This window comes from Micromesistius poutassou, assembly GCF_964030765.1.
Source record: "Micromesistius poutassou genome assembly, chromosome: 15".
Classification (NCBI taxonomy): domain Eukaryota; kingdom Metazoa; phylum Chordata; class Actinopteri; order Gadiformes; family Gadidae; genus Micromesistius; species Micromesistius poutassou.
In genome coordinates this window covers 4,363,836-4,381,107 of record NC_140285.1, presented here as the reverse complement: position 1 = coordinate 4,381,107, position 17,272 = coordinate 4,363,836, and the positions used below count along the sequence as shown (strand labels likewise).

Below are 17,272 nucleotides of genomic sequence, written 5' to 3'. Positions count from 1 at the left end.
AGAATGCAGTTCCTTGAACTCATTCATTTTGGTTTTAACATCTTATTGGACAACTTTTATTTCGTTTGGCTATTTTTCTTTCTTTTTTGAAATGATATCCTCAGTGTTGGTGAGTATGCTTTACCGACATCCATAATGCCTCATTTTTATTGATGCCTTTACGTTTTATTAGGCCTATCCAATAATATATTAATTATTTATTATATTATATTATTTGTATTAGCTGTTATTGTGTTATACGTTTATATTCATTTGTGGAGGTCGTGATGAGAGGGCGCGCTGTAAATCCAGAGTTCTCGCGAGAGCACAATTTGAATTTTTTTTTTGCTCAGCGAGTCGCTCTGGAAACGAGCAATATATTCACTCCCCGATTGCCCAAACCCAGAACATTAACCAATCACATCGGTGTATCTGATATAGGTGAGCCAAAAGCGTTGCTGTTACCGATCGTATACGGCAAGTCGTATCTATTGGTTAGCTCCGCGGGTCTGGATACGTCACCCTTTGTATTCTTCAGATTGGTCGTAGTGTTAACCAATTGATCGCTTGGTTCCGCCCCTCAAGTTGGGCCATTATTACTCGTTGCCAGACCCTATAGCTTTCTAGATATGGGTCTGGATTTCCAGGCTACTGTTTAGCCACCTTCGTATAAAAACAATGGAGGATATAGACAGAACTGGAGAACCCAAGTAGAACCCGAACGTTGACGTTAACCCCGTATGTTGAAACACTCAAAGCATTAAATCGCACAATAAATCGGAAAATCGTATAGCGATATTTACAAAATTGCAAAATGTACAGAATCGCAATACACTCAAAAAATCGTTGTTATATCATATCAGGAGCTCCCTGCCGATTCCCGTCCTTGGCATACATCTCGGAAATGTGAGACATGTCCGTTTATTAGCGTGTATGACCTCTTGATCCTGTCAGGTATGGACGGTGATGCTGCGACTCCTTCCAATCGGCCAGAGTTGTAGTGAGGAGTCTCTGAAGAACGATAACCAAACGTATTGTGACCAGTGTCCTGCTGGTGAGTTTGAAACCACGGAGCACTGGAGCCTTCCGGCTACCGGCCCCTGCATTGGTCCGATTACAATGAGAGGGAATGGACTGGAAATCCAGATCACTTTCCCCCAATGCACGCAGACATCAGATTGGTTGGTTTGCTGCGTTCCAGGCTATCACGCTATCATGACTGATGACTCAAACCCAACCCAAACCAAGGCCAGATGCCAGAGGTGTGAGGAGGGCAGCACCTTCACCGCAGTACCAAACCGCAGCCCTGAGTGTATGACATGCACCACGTGTAAAAGTGAGTTCCTTGCTTTGTTTTTGAGGAGTGTAATGTCGTGGAAATGATTACTTAGCTACCAATATATACCACAGAAGAAACCTCTTGAGCCAACGGCCACTGTAGAAATGTAGAAATCGACTAACCTTGCAACGTTTGTGTGTTTTAATAATGAAATACCCTATCAGACTCATTCAAAGATAACCAGAAGGTGTCAAAGGAATGCGTCTACAACCGCGATGTGGAGTGTGCCTGCAAAGAGGATTACTACCGACGCGAAAACTATGATGGAAATATGTATTGTGTCCATTGCTTCGGTGTGTAAAATCAACCTCACTTAAAGCCTGTTTCTGAACCACTCTAGAAACTGGACTGTAACTTTACAGAGCTGCCTAACAGTAACGGTTGGTTGTCATTTCAGACCAGAAGCCCCCACGTGATGACTGCCAAAGGTGGGAGCACTTATAAAATAAGAGTCCCAATACAATATATTTCTGCAGTGATAACTGGATAAGCATAATGTTACATCTGGTTCTGCCACATTTGGTCAATATTTATGATTATACTGACAGTTTAGTGTGTTTCAGAAATGAACTGCAGACTATATAGCTGCATTTGTCAGAGTGACATGTTGATTCATGGTGATACATTATCACCATGAATCGAACATGCATCAGTCAAGGGAACAAACAGACATGTGTCAGACAATGCCCACCTACACATACTTATGGCAAACATTGTGAATGCTTGGAAACCACGTCTTGACGTCAATCAGAAGTGTCAAGACATTTTTCCAAAACAGAGTTGTATCCGTACAGCACGAGCCACCAGGGGCCACGAATGGGTGAACTTAGGTTGCTAATGGGAAAATAGTGTAGCATTAAACCTGCTTGGAAATGAAAATGTTCTTTAATATGTTTTTGTGTGTGTGTGTGTGTGTGTGTGTGTGTGTGTGTGTGTGTGTGTTTTCAGGAAAGAATGTATTCAGCACGCAAAGTATCGGGACCATTGTCAGCCTTCCAACCAAACCACCGCCCCCCTCATAGTGCCCAGTGACAGCCGACCAACTGACCCTGGTAATGGATTTCCCCATTTCAAGCGTCTGTCTGTAAGATGTGAGTGTTGCCAAAGAGAGCGAGCACAGCAGAGCAAGAATGATGATAAACAACCCCCCCAAAAAAACAACACTTGCATCCCCTCTCTGCTCCCTCCACCCTCCACCTTTGAGGACGTTGTATTGGTTGCAGTCACCTGGTGTGTAGCTATAACACTGTGTGGATGCATGTGACCGACAGGATGGAATCCCAAACCAATCAGGGAGGAGATGCACTGATTTTGACCCAATTGAGGGAGTGGTCTGAAATTGTCTCATACAGATGCACATTAAACCCAAAACAGATATCCCCAAGAGCATTTCACTCAAAAGCTGATGGATTGCTACGCCATTTCTAACAAAATCCAAACTTCAATCTTACCGTCAGCATAGTCCTAAATGTTATCTTTGACTCCCAGAATCATGCTACATTGTCGTAAAAATGTAACGATTGTAATTGATCAACATGTGAAAATCCAAAGCAAATAAAGGAGAGATGTTCCTCTTGACATATAACCTCATAGAATCCTGAAAGTTCCCCTGCATATTAACCAAGCTCAATCTGAGAGTAATCTCGGAAGGATTGGTTATTATGTTTACAAAAACAAAAACGAAAGTCTGATTTCTGAGACTCATCCAATTGGTTTATTCATCAAAAGGAGATCAGATCTTTTAAGACTCTCCACGCACACACACACACACACACACACACACACACACACACACACACACACACACACACACACACACATCTGTGTGTGTGTCAGTCCTATATGTGTCAGAGGATTGATGCAGACACCGTGGTTGAACTCTTCTTACCCCTGTGGTTCCTCCCAGCACAAAACACCACAATGCTGGTTGTGATAGTGTTGGTGGTGGGGACGATGGTCTTTCTGGTCGGCATATGGTTCAGGGTTGTGGCCCGCATCCTCTACCGCGCCAGACTATCTGTGGCTAGAGAAGACCCGGAGTCCACGTCCCTGGGGCTGAAGCTGACCGGTAATAACGCCATGATACAAAACCGCTTAAAGGTGACATATTATACCACCAGGTGTGAGTGTGATTAGCAGTTACAAGCCGTTTTGAAAATCGGGCTCTTCTGACATCAGAAGTGGGCGTGTCCACCTAGATGTGTGCTGGATAGATCAGTCTACCAGCCTACCCAGTGCACTGTGGCAAACATTTCTCATCTATCCGTCATACATCTAGGTGGACACGCCCACTTGTGATGTCAGAAGTGGCAGATTTTCAAAATGGCTTGCAACGGCTAATCACACTCACACCTGATGGTAAAATATGTCACCTTTAACCTCGTCTTGTATGTCACCTGCAGTGTCTGTTTCTCTTGGGGGGTTAATTTCTTGCTTTTGTATAAGTATATGCCAAAGAATGAATACAAACCAAAAATCGATATCAAAACAATTGATGGTAACACTTAACCGTAAGTGCACATTAATTAATCATTAATTAACATTAGTTAATGTAAAAATGAGCATTTACTAACAGTTGATATACAGTTAACTAATAGTATAGTAATTACTTTACATTACTAATGGTGTTCATGTTTACTAATGATGTTAACTAAGGTAAAGCTGTTAATGTTAAGTAAGGTATTCATTTAAACAGTATTTAACAGGGTTAGAGTTAACCCTTGACTCTTATATAATAGGTAACCCTAACCCTAACCCCTTAACCAGCTCACCTTAACCACTACTCCTAGTACTATCTAGTAGTACCTATTAGTATCTATGCAAAACACCTTGTTGGCACAATATATAATTGATATATAAATCAAAACAAATTGTAATTTGATCAGGATAGGGACCTAGATCAAAGGTCAAGGTTGGTTTGCAATTGTATGTCCATGGGTAAGAAATAAACGCTTCCGCAAATAACCCACATCAAACTAGATGTTGTTTGTGAGTCAATACTATATCAGCACTAGTGACGGGAAATGCTGAGATTAAAATCTGTTTCCTCTGTCCTCTGACAGCTCAAGAGACGCTCCCTCCCAGCACCATGGTAAGTCAACACTTGTATTTACACTATGTATTTATGTATAAACATTACAGAAACAAAAATAAGTGTATAGCATGTTCTGCAGGTCTATCTGATTAAAATATGACGTGAAAGATATGGAAAAACACATTATGTTTTGGTAGATAGCTTTGGTACAGCGAAGGTAAAGGCTTGTACGGTGGTTTGTGTGGTTCATGTTCTAGGAAATGAGGCGTGACTGGTTAGGGGTTTCAACTCCTACTACTTATTTTCTCTATCTGACTCACTCTGTATCACTCTCTATCTCTATCTCTGTTCCTATTTCTCTCTGAGAGACAGAGAGAGAGAGAGAAATTGTAAGAAATATTGAGAATTAGAAACTTAGTGAGAAAGAAAGAGGAACATATATTAAGAGAGAGAGAGAGAGACCGCTCAGGAACATGTTTTTTCATGTATTAAATATGAATCCCCCCCCTTCCCCTCCTTCTCTCTCTAAAGACTCTTCATGTGTGTGAGGATCCTCCCGCGATGCCGTTCTATCAGGGCCCGTTTGCAGCCCACCCCAGCCACCACCACCCCCTGCTGAGGCCCATGGAGGCTCCTGGTGAGATCAAGCATACAGGGCCACACAAATGTCCTGGGGGGGCCTCCTCATTCTTCTCTCTCTCTCTCGCGTGCTCTCGCTCTTGCATTCTCACTCTCGCTCTCGCTCTCTCTGGATCTCTCTGTCTGGATCTCTCTGTCTCTCTCTCTGGATCTCTCTGTCTCTCTCTCTGGATCTCTTGCTCTCTCTCTGGATCTCTCTGTCTCTCTCTCTGGATCTCTCTGTCTCTCTCTCTGGATCTCTCTGTCTCTCTCTCTGGGAGTGACTTTTTCCCAGAGCTGGGTTATAGAATGGCTAGTATGGCGCTTATCAATGTTTTAAATGTGTTGTACACGGTAACAAGACCGAGTGCAAAAATAACCTTTCCGGCGGTCCGATTTATGTCCTCTTCTGATGGCAGAATGACACATATCAGTTGGCTGTCTGTCGTAAATCGAATACGGTCACTATTTCTACTTGAGTCACAGAACACAGAACTGTACATGAATACACCTGACTTCTAGAGCTGTGTTCCTCCGGCATGAGGAAACGTGGGGGTGGAAATATGCCATCAGATAGCGGCCCCCCTTTCCTGAATCTCCCCACATCAGAGAGCGAGGAGTGTAGGTTACATCGATTGTAATGCGTTTAAAAATGAACATTACTCCCTATTAGCCGGTTCACACCAGTTAACACTGGTTCAACACTTGTGAACACTTACATTTACATAGAGGTATAGATCTTCCTTTCCCTTTAGAGGAAATGACAGAAAACTCCTTTTGTGCATAAGGACAGATTACCGACAGATACACGTCACAATACAATAACACCAGCGTGTGTTGTGCTAATGAATATGGTTCCCTTTCCCACCATGAACAGTAGTTTCAGGTTTAGTCAGAGCCATAGATAGAAAGAGTTGCGTCAATGGAGGGTCAAACCGCTTTAAATAGTCCCAACCAGATCGTTTGAATGGGTGGAAACTGAGCATCACAAAAAATGTTGTGTATTGCAAACCGACCTGCTGGTCAGTAGTCTATATATCTATTTTGTATAATTACATAACTAACTAAAGCTACAAAACAGCTAAATTCAAATGTGATTATAAGTGAACATTAGGGGTGTAACGATACACAAAAGTCACGATTCGGTACGTACCTCGGTTTTTAAGTCACGGTTCGGTATGTTTTTCGGGTTAGCAGTTTTTATTATTTTATTTTTATTAAACAATTGGATTTTGATTTGATTTATTAAATTGTATCAAACAAATGCCTAACACAAATGAAAATACATAAAATACAACTGAGGATAAAAACACAATCAAGTCCAGGACTTATTTCCATTGTGGTCCTCATCACAAAACATCAGGACAAGACAAGACACTTACAGTGTCAGAGTGTCACAGAGTGTGTGATAATCAATAATAAAAAAAAATATATATATATATTTTTTTTTTCTACATACCGAAATGAAACAAGCATCGGGGGAGCGCTGGCCCGCCGCCGTCCTGTACGCCCTCATCCAGGAGGTGCCGCTGCGCCGCTGGAAGGAGCTCCTCCGTCACCTGGGCGTGGCCGAGCAGCAGTTGGAGCGGGTGGAGGTGGAGGCCGGCGCCGCCTGCCTGGGCTCCAGGGAGAAGCAGTACCAGATGCTGAGGCTGTGGACCCAGCGGCCGGCGTCCGCCCTGCCGGAGGTGTACGCCGCGCTGCACCGCATGGAGCTGGCCGGCTGCGCCGAGCTGCTCCGGGAGCACCTGGGGACCCTGGGGCTGGGGGGGGCAGAGTGAAGGACCATGGGGCCGGGCGGTGGGGCAGAGTGAAGACCCACTCCTGGAGAGCAGGGCGCTGTGGGGGGGGAGGGCGGAGTGAAGACCCCCCTCCTGGAGACCAGGACGCTGGGGGGGGGGGGCAGGGTGAAGACCCCCCTCCTGGAGACCAGGACGCTGGGGGGGGCGGAGTGAAGACCCCCCTCCTGGAGAACAGGGGGCTGGGGGGGGGGGCAGGGTGAAGACCCCCCTCCTGGAGACCAGGGCGCTGGGGGGGGGCAGGGTGAAGACCCCCCTCCTGGAGAACAGGGGGCTGGGGGGGTGGGGGGGCAGGGTGAAGACCCCCCTCCTGGAGACCAGGGGGCTGGGGGGGGGCAGGGTGAAGACCCTCCTCCTGGAGAACAGGGGGCTGGGGGGGTGGGGGGGCAGGGTGAAGACCCCCCTCCTGGAGACCAGGGGGCTGGGGGGGTGGAGTGAAGACCCCCCCCCCCCCTTCCTGGAGAGCAGGGGGCTGGAGGGGGAGAGGAGAATGAAGACTTCCAAAGGTCTGCATGACACCAAGGTGAAGTTTGAGACTCAGTACACATTTGAACACGGACAAAATGGCAGGTTTGCTTCTGAATTTGGAGTCACTGCCGTGGGTGCTCAGCCAGGACTAGTCAAACTTGAAGTGATTATAGCCCTGATGTGTTATAGTTATATTATATATATATTGTTATATACGTGTTATAGTTATATTATATATACATATATATATATATATTTATATATTTTTGTTATATTTCTCTCTATTATTGTCTGTTCAGATTGCTAATTTTCTTGGCTACAGCGAACCAGCGATACAGCGCTAAAGCATGGTGATATCCGGTTTCTCACTTATGAAACACATTATGATTGGTTCATAGTGCTGGTCAAAACCATATGCTCATCAGTAACTACAAGTAGCAATACAAATCGTACTGACTTTAATTTATTTTGGATTTTATTTCGATTTTTGAGTGTCTGTTGGTTGATTGTTTGAGGGACCAGGTGAGGAAGGAAAATAAGTCAGTCTCCCATAATGCACCTGCTAGGAGCAAGGGGGTAAATTGGAAGATAGATTGTGTGTATTAGAACGATGCTACCGCCCACTGGCAGGTGCTTTAAGAAATGCCACCTTAAGCCCACTAGGAAATCATTGAGAATCGATGGAAACTGAGTCATCTTAAAGTGACAACAGAGGTAGTGCTTTCTGGTTCTTTGATAATGTGTATTCACCCAATCCGTTTTCAGTATTTATATATTACATGTATGCCATTGAGCAACCAACATAATACAACCTTTTGAGATGAGTGTGATATTGAAAATCAAATTATGTCCTCATCAGAATCAAATTGTTTGGGGTTCAGTCCAAACATTTGTGGACTGAGTTTTGCTGTTACGTTGGCGTACCTTATATTGAAATGTCTTACAACAAAATTGGTTTATGCTTTATATTTTTCTTCAAATTATGAAAAGTCTATTTTTCTATTTCACATCTCATGTTTTTGTAAAACATCATAGAATGTGTTTATTTATTGAATTTTATTGTTTATTTAAAAAATACACGGAATGCTGGTTCCAATTGAAATGCAGGTCACGGCCACCAGATGGCGCTGTTGACATCGCTGAAAGGAAACTTTCTGGTTCACAATAAATGAGAACTTGTTCGCCATTCACAGACATTCCACTTGCTTGAAATCCCTAGTTTTTATTCATGAGCTCCATCGGCGGAATCTCATCACGACTTGCAAATGTGTTTTGAAGACAAGGACTCCACACACTGTCCTCATTGGTAATCCTGCTTCTAGTTCAAGTTTAAGCCTCGTGATTAAGATCTAAAACGATTAAAAACTTCGAGATTTAAAGAGCGGTCATTTACCAAAAACCTAGTTTTGGTTCACACACTTTAAAGGACCTGTTATCTAGTCGAGCGCACAACAGTCCAGCATATTGTGTTTTGGTCAGGAGCGTCGACCGTTTCCACTGGCAACAGGACTCCTACTCTGAACCAGACACTCAACTCTGACCACTCTGGATGCAGGTCTTCCCACTTTTTGAAAAAGTTTAATCGAATAAATAGCGATTTGACTAGTTAGCGATTACAAGTTACGCAACCGGCGAACAGTTATCCATGAAAACAAGTGTGCTTGTTGTGAATGTGGTTGTGGTGTTGTGGTCGCGGTTGCTGTGTAGTGGGGGCTATTGAGTTACACTGATGGGGCTATGGTTTTGTGTTGCTGTTATGTCGCGTAAGGCATTCACTATCAGATGCTGGACCGCTGTAACCAGCCAGAACCCTGGCAAACATCTTATTTGATGTGCGGTATGAGCGCAATTAGATGATAGGCGATGTATGCTTTAGTGTATGAATCGCATCGCCAAGACACACGACCGAAACAAGCAGGTGAGCCAAGTCCACCGTACTATGGCATGCAAGTTATGGACATGATGTTATCGCCTGCTTAAGCAATTTGTTGTATTGGGCTTCATTTTAAACGTATGTTTTGTAACCGCATGCTTATGTGATTTACTATTACTTACTTACTTGCTCAGAGCTCAGTCCAGATACATTGTATAAACTATGGTGATAACCACTTTATTTCTTGTTGAACCTGATTATGGATGTTGTAGTAGTGACGTACACTCACGTTAACGTAATATTTTTTTTAGAAAGGTCAACAACAATGGATCCCCGATGGTAGCCTCACTCTAAAGATTTGGAGAGGGAGAGAAAGAGAAGGAGAGACATTGACAACGTGAGGGGGCTCACTGCTCCATCATGGCCACAGTGGCTCCTCCTAGAAACGGGGTGTCTGCACTCTGCAGGGACGGGGACCAGCTCCTCGGGTCGGGTCATCTGGCCCAGGCCACCACCCGCTACACCTCCGCCTTCAAGACCCACGCCTCCTCCACCGTGGCCCACATGCGGACCCTGGAGAAACCGGGCTTGGCGGCGGTGGTCTCCACCCTGGAGGGCTGGCTGGACGGCCGGGGGACCCCCCCCCCCGACGGCAGCGGGTCCCCGGCCGGTAAGGGACTGGCGGCCGTGTTCCTGTCCACGCTCAGCCCCAACAACCTCTCCGCCACCATCTTCAAGATGGAGTCCCTCCTCCAGAGCGGGGGCCACGGCTGCGACGAGATCTACGCCCGCTGCACCGCCCTGCTCGCGGGCCGGCGGAGCCCGCGTCCGGAGGGCAGTGCCCGGGCGCTGCTGGGGCTGACCCGCGCCCTGGCCTCCCTGTGCGCCGACCCGCAGGACGGCCGCTGGCACCGCCTCTACCTGCAGGCTTACGAGGAGAACCCGTCGGAAGCGGTGGAGCTGGTCAGGAGGCGACAGGCCCAGCACCTTCCCAGGATCGTCCAGGCCTTCAGCGGCGTTCTGTCGCGGCGACACGCGTCCTCCGTCGGGCCCGACGCAGACGGGTCTCCGGCGGGGGCCGGCGAGGACGACGGCCGGCCGGACGCGGCCGACCCGTCCACGTTCCTCCGGTTCCTGCTGGCGGTCGCCCCGGGCGACAGAGGGGTGCTGGAGGCGCAGGCCTCCCACCTGTTCTCCACGGGTCTGTACGCCGAGAGCGCAGAGGTGTACGCCGCCATCCTGGACGGCGTTCCCGCCGAGCCAAAGGACGCGGCGGGTTCGAACCCCGCGGGGGGGGGCAACGAGCCGGGACTCGACGCCGAGACGAGGGCCCGGCTCCTCACGGGCCGGGCGGCGGCCCGCTTCTCGGCGGGGGGCCGGACGGCGGAGGCGTGCGGCGACCTGGGCCTGGCCTTCGAGCTCCACCCGGCCTCTGCCCGCCAACACTTCCAGAGGTCCTTCGCCGAGCGGGGCGCCGCCGGCCTGGCCGCCCGCCAGCACCTCCGGCAGCAGGCCGACCGGGCGCTGCTGGCCTACCGGGAGCGGGTCCTGCTCCGGGCCGACCTGCGCTCGGACGAGGGCGCCGACCTGCTGGACCCGGCCGTCACCCACCTCCGGACGCTGTGCCGGCTGGAGCCCGGCGGCGGGGAGCGGGAGCTGCGCGTGCGCCTGGCCGAGTGCCTCCTGCTCCGGGGGGAGCGCAGGGAGGCGCTGTCCATCTGCAGCCAGCTGGCCGCCCCGCCCCCCGGCGCCACCGCCGCCTCCTCCGCCGCCGCCCACAGCTACCAGAACACGGTGCGGGTCCTGCGCGGCTACGCCCGGGTCCTCTCGGACGACCCGCAGGGGGCGATGGAGGACTTCCGGGCGGTGATCGAGCACAGCGCCCCGCACCCATGCAGCTGCGTGCGGGCGCTGTGCGGCCGCGGGCTGCTGCGCATGGCGGCCGGGCGGCGCTACCTGGCGGCGCTGGACTACGTGACGGCCAGCCGGCTGCAGCCGCAGGAGACGGGGCTGGCGCTGCGCTGCCTGGTGCCCTGGAACAGCAGGGGGCTGCTGCTGGCCGTCCTGCTGGAGCAGGGGAGGGTGATGCTGGAGGGCCGGGGGAGCGGGCCCAGGGAAGAGAGCCTGCAGCCCGGCAAGCACCTGAAGGAGGGCGATCCGCCTCTGCTCATACGGGCCGCGACCAAGAGAGACGAGCACAGAGAAGGGTAGCCACTGGTTCTTAATGTAGGAGTTAAAGCAATGATAATGGCGGGCCTTCCAGGCAAAAAAGAGCAAATCAATATTTAATCACTTTTGATCTTACGGAAGTTGCAGTTGGTTGGCCTCATAAAAAAGGATAAGCTTAATCTATGAACCAATATAAAATATATTGTGGACTGTTTGTGGTAAATATCTGGTCATATCAGCCTGACTGGGGCTGCTTGAACCAGCCATCAACCACACACACTCCAGCCATATGTATTTATATTTATTTATCAGGGGTATTAAAACGCATATTCAAAGTTGAATTCAAATCCCTTCAGGTGTTAATGAAGTGAATCTCTCTTCTCCACCCGTCCCCCTCCCCGCCCACCCCCAGCACGCCGGGTGGGGTCCACTGTCTGGCCGTGCTGCTGATGGAGCTTCAGCCCGGGACGGACGGGCCCCAGATCCTGGCGGCGGACGCCCTGTACCAGCTGGGCCGTGTGGAGGAGGCCCACCGGCTGCTGCTGGCCCTGGGGGCGGCCGGCCAGCGGGGCCCGGTCCTGGCCCGTCTGGCCCTGCTGCAGCTGAACAGGGGCTTCATGTACGACGCCAACCAGGTCCGTAGTACGCCACTCAAAAGGGGTCTGAACAGTTGAACTGTGCTTCAGAAGCTGAAACTAACTAGTGCAGGTCAGATATTGTCTTTCTGTGTTCGGACCTGTTATCTGTTTTCCGGGAACACTCTTCTGCCTCTCACTCTTGGTTTTGGTATTCGATATTTCATTGTTAGAGTGGTTGACTCCCAAGCCTAAAGGTTCAAACCCCATGTCCACATCCTTGAGCAAGATGTCTGACTCCTACCACATCCTTAATGACCTGGATCTGAATCCAGAGTACGCACACTGTGGATAAAAAGCTCTCTAAAGAGTAAACAGTCATAGAAAGCCGGCTAGCCCAGCCAGGGTTAGCATTGTGTTTGTGCTGAATCCTTTAACATGGGAGCTTAAAAACCTTAAGTCGTCTTTAAGTCGAGGACTGAAGGTAAAACAACATGAAGTGCTGGTGTAAGCCTCTATCCACCTTCCCATTGATTTCCCATCAACACCTTTAGTGTTTGTTCTTCGGCCTCATGCTTAAGGGCCATTGATTCATTCAGAGTAGGATTAGTCAGGCATGTGTCCAGTAAGGCTGACGGCTCTGGATACATGCTCTCTCTCTCTGCCAGCTGCTGAAGAAGCTGATCCAGTGTGGGGACACCAGCTGCCTGCGCCCCCTGCTGGCACTGGCACGCCCCAAAGACAAGGAGCAGCTGCAGGCTCACTGCCACACCGCTTCCAAGCGCATCTTGTTGGGGACCACTACCCCCACCTCCAGCAACACCACCACCAACACTAACCCTGACTCCGCGAAGGAGGAGGGCGTTCTGCGTGAGGCCGTCGCATATCTCTCCATCGCCATAATGGCCTCGGGTGAGATTCAGTTTTATAGCCTGCGCCCACACAAGCACACACACACACACACACACACACACAGTCGCATACACGTTTATGAGTTCATTAATTATACCTTTGTTGTTGTTTATCGCATGGTTGACAACGGAAGGTTCATGTGTGACAACAAGCCATGTGAGCAGTGATTTTTCAATACCCTATAATTGATTACCATTTGGGCTGGTATTGATTCAAATGATCCACTCATAACCTTCCACCCTCAACAGGATTTGGATCCGTACAATGAATGAATGAAAAACAGCTCCTCAGAAAATAGCAGTGTTATCAGGAAAACATGACAACAACACACACACACACGTACATATACACACACACACACTTGCTCACTCACTCACTCACTCACTCACTCACAAGGTTCACCACAGCGATCACACAGTAGAAGCCCCATCAGTAAATGTGGGGTTTCTATTGATCCCAGGTTGATTGACTGCCCCTTTAGTTTGGCTGGTCCTTCTGAATGAGCTGACATATTATACCACCGGGTGTGTGCTGGATAGATCCATCTACCGGCCTACCCAGTGGACTGTAGCAAACGTTGCTCATCTCTCCGTGATACATCTATGTGGACGCGCCCACTTGTGATGTCAGAAGAGGCAGATTTTCAAAACGGCTTGTAGCGGCTAATCACACTCACACCTGGTGGTATGATATGTCACCTTTAACGCGCTGGACGGACGCAGGCGGCGGGGCGGCCGACTCGCTGCTGGAGAGAGCCCGCTGTTACGCCCTGCTGGGCCAGCGCAAGACGGCCATCTACGACTTCAGCGCCATCCTCAAGGAGCGGCCGGACCACGTGCACGCCCTCTGTGGGCGGGGCTTCACCTACCTGACCCTGGACCAGCAAAAGGTATTTCCCGAGAGGTGTGGCGACGAAGATACCATTTTGATAATGCCCATGGTGTTATATCATGCAACCCCCCCCCCCCTTCCCGGTTCACCTACTAGATAATCTGAGCGTCATTCGATGAACTCATGTCATGTCAACGCTGTAATCCTATTATTCACTGTGTGTTCGTTCAGCACCAAAATGAAAGAGATTTACGTCACATCCGGTTTGATCCGGAGACAGCGGATACGTCAGATACATGAACAAGAGTGTGTTTGGTGTTAACCACACTTTAGGGACCCACGATGGCTAACTGTCCGAGGCACTGTAGGACCAAAGAGGAGACTTCTTTTATGCTAGTGTGTGCAAGTGCAAGTGTTTACATGAGTGGCCTTCTGATCGTGGAACACCAGTATGTAATTACATTACCCAGAGTATGACCATATTAGGATTGACAAGTGAGGTGTGCATGCGAACACACTGATTGGTCCTGTTAAAACCTGACAAGTAGCCCACCATTGTAAAACCCGGGAGCCAAACCTTTCTCTGGGACCTCTCTCACCCAGGAGTGCACTGAAGACGTCCTGTCAGCCCTGCGGCTCGACGTCGACGCCGTCACCAAGGACATCCTGTCGCTCAAGGACAAGGCCCGGACGCTGGTCTGCGATTGGTTGGAGCAGTACTGCCGGACCAATCAGCTGGAGAGCTTGGCCGCCAAGGCGGTGCCCTGCCAGGAGGATCGGCTGAGACAGGCCTTCTTGATCAGCGGAGCTCTGCTGAGGGTGGACTGCCGGAACCCCGGGTGGCACCTCCTCTACGTCGATACACTCCTAGCGAAAGGTAAGTGGAACACGTGATGAAGCTCTCAGCCTCCATGTTGCTGCTGCTCTCCCATGGAGTGGAGCGGTGAAGCCCCCGCCCCCCCCCCTAGTGTTGTCCCTACTCCAGGTGTAGCAGGCCGCAAAGTCTCTACACCTAGAAGCTGTGCTCAAATTTCAAACCGTTTGGACTCGTACCTCGCTGGTGTGCGTTGACCTCTTGAAGTGCGTCCAATCAGATGACAGCTTGGTTTCATTTGGTGATGAAACCAACAAAATATGAACAAACAAAAATCATATCATGTCATGGAGGAAAAACAAATCTCTGTTTCTTGAGCTAAATAACATGCGTCCTTGTCACTGCATCAACCTAGCATCCAGCACTTTGCTGAATCCTCCTCATGGGGTCACATCTTTATGGGTGTTCAGTCCCCTAACCCTAACCGAGAGTATCGCAGCCCAGCGGTATTGGTGGGATTATCTTGGTCGGAATCTTTTAATTTCGAGATTGAAAGAAACCGTGTCCAAGGTCGTGCTCTGGCTGAGCAATAGGAACATGCTTGAAGAGGAAGCAATCACTTAAAGTAATCTGGAGGGAGAGCAGAATCTCTAGGGACACACAGCCAATTGCAGTCTCCCTGACCATCATGTGGTGGTCAGTGGATTAACTTTTCTGAAATGTATCTTCTTTATCCATACCGTAAAGGCAACATTACTTGACGGTATGGATGAAGAAAATGAGTTGGATTTAAAATAGTTCAAAATCAAGCGTGGTCACCGATTACCCCCGTGGCTCCCCGTCCCCCGGCTGCAGGTGAGGTGAAGGCGGCGGGAGCTCACCTGAGCCAGGTGTTTGGCCAGGAGCCGCGGGAGGCCGTGGCCCAGGCCCGGGCGGGCGTGGTGGAGGCGTGGCAGCAGGACTACCAGGGCGCGGCCCAGAGGCTCAGCAGACTGGCGGAGAAAGACCCCGCCATCCTGGGCTTCCTGCTCAGCCTGCTGCCCCTCAGCCACAGGAAACGCGTGACGCAGGTGAGCTGTTGATGTTCATCTGTGCTTCCTAAGGCATTTTTCCACCATCAAAAATGTATATTTTTGACAGGTTATGTACTAAAGATACGGTTGTTTTCATGGTTAAATGTCGATGGCACAATTAATGAACTTTTATTTAAAGGTTTGCTATTTCCTATGGTATTTATTATATTAGCAGGCAATTTTAATACAGGTCAGGGTGAAGGTATTTTTGTCACTGATGCTAACCCTGAGGTATACATGTTGTAGATATTGCCGATCGAACCCAGAAACCTTTCTGCAGGGTGTCCCGACACCCTCGCGGCTGAACGTTCTCGCCCATGTTCAAACGTGTATCCCTGGTCCGGACGTCCGTACACTCAGCTGTGACGTCTCGTTAACCCCCCACAGGCTGCTGCTCAGGAGGCCAGCCGTCTGTCCTCCGCTGGTAACTGGTCCGGCACCCTCCCCCTGCTGACCGTGGCGGTCCAGGCCACCTCCAACCCCAGGAGGTTCCAGTACCTGCGGCAGCGGGCCGCCTGCCTGGCCCGGCTGGGCCTCCACGAGCGCGCCGTGGCCGACCTGGACGCCGTGATCCGGAACCACGCCGACGGCCCCGGAGCGCCGAAGGCGGCGGCGGCGGTGGAGGAGGAGGGGGAGGAGGGGGAGGAGGAGAGGGGGTCCCGGGCGGAGGACCTTTGCAGGCGGGGCCGCAGCCTCCTGCTGAGCCGCAGGGAGGGGCCGGCGCTGGACGACTTCTCCCGGGCCCTGGCGCTCCACCAGGCCAGGGCGGTGCGGTGCGCGGAGGCTGGCGTGGGCCGGGCCCCGCTGGGCGAGTGCTTCCTGCGGGGTGCCCTGCGGCGCTACGGGGAGCAGCAGCTCAGCGAGGCCTGGAGGCTGGTGGAGGACGGGCTGGTTCTGGACGGGGACAACGCAGGGCTGCGACGGCTCAGGGCCAGGGTGAAGCGGGAGGTGGGCGGTCCCTGTAACGTCAGCTAGTGGCGGAGGGGTGGGGTGGGGTTGGGGGGGGCGACGCGCAGCGCCCCAGAATGAGGCTGGTTCGTAGTTCTGTGTTGACTGGCGTAACGTCAGGGTTTTTCCCCTGCGTGGTCCGGCCTGTTCCGCGTGGAAGTATAACTCACCCTTTGCAGTTTGGTGGTGTGTAAGTGCCTGATTCTAGAGATGTCATATTGGTGGGTTTCTTTAGGACAAGGGAAGACCATTTGAAACTTTTGGGAATACAAGGTTTGAGGGTATGCTGCGTTCGGTTACGGTCGGAGGTGGGAAGTCGGATGTGGGAAACGTGTCATCGCTGGCCTACGTGCGTTCAAGCTATGAACACACGTAGCAACTCAGAGCAACGCATTTAGGAGTTTAGCTCGCGCTAAACTTTGTTGCGTTGAGTAAGCAATAACATTAACGATTAATCAATTGTATGGGTTTAACCAACTATTATATCGGTATGCTGATTGTTCTGAAAGCATACTAAGAAATCAAATATGTAAAAAATACAAACTTATAAATGTACATATTTTCTCACCGCTTTCGAAGTGGATGGCCACTTTGAAATGACATCAAATGATATTGCAGCTTGAACTGGGAGTTGTTGAATCTTACCCAGGTTTGTTTCTTGGAACTCGAGTTGATGCAGCGTTTTATTGGATTTTTCCTAATAAGAGTCCGGAATTTCCGACATCCGAGGTGTAATCGAATGCAGCAATACAATGATTGTATTTGGTTGAGATAATGACCGTATATCTAAAGCACAGCAAACCATAGTCAAATAACCATGGACACTTTGACCACCATTGG

At 50.0% G+C, this 17,272-nt stretch overlaps 2 protein-coding genes across 2 annotated transcripts; both read left to right on the top strand.

Moving 5' to 3' along the window:
- Nucleotides 1-6,433: 6,433 nt before the first annotated feature.
- On the top strand, nt 6,434-6,751 carry LOC311359731 (tumor necrosis factor receptor superfamily member 25; the record flags this gene model as incomplete). Its single annotated transcript, XM_084479780.1, has 1 exon — nt 6,434-6,751. One exon carries the CDS (start codon nt 6,434-6,436, stop codon nt 6,749-6,751), a length of 318 nt encoding a protein of 105 aa, XP_084335906.1.
- Nucleotides 6,752-9,530: 2,779 nt separating this feature from the next.
- ttc34 (tetratricopeptide repeat domain 34) lies at nt 9,531-16,459 on the top strand (the record flags this gene model as incomplete). The annotated part of the gene is made up of 7 exons (XM_084479779.1): nt 9,531-11,317; nt 11,692-11,914; nt 12,523-12,766; nt 13,489-13,655; nt 14,201-14,474; nt 15,267-15,481; nt 15,872-16,459. The coding sequence occupies 7 exons, from the start codon at nt 9,531-9,533 to the stop codon at nt 16,457-16,459; spliced, it is 3,498 nt and encodes a 1,165-aa protein (XP_084335905.1).
- Nucleotides 16,460-17,272: the final 813 nt, after the last annotated feature.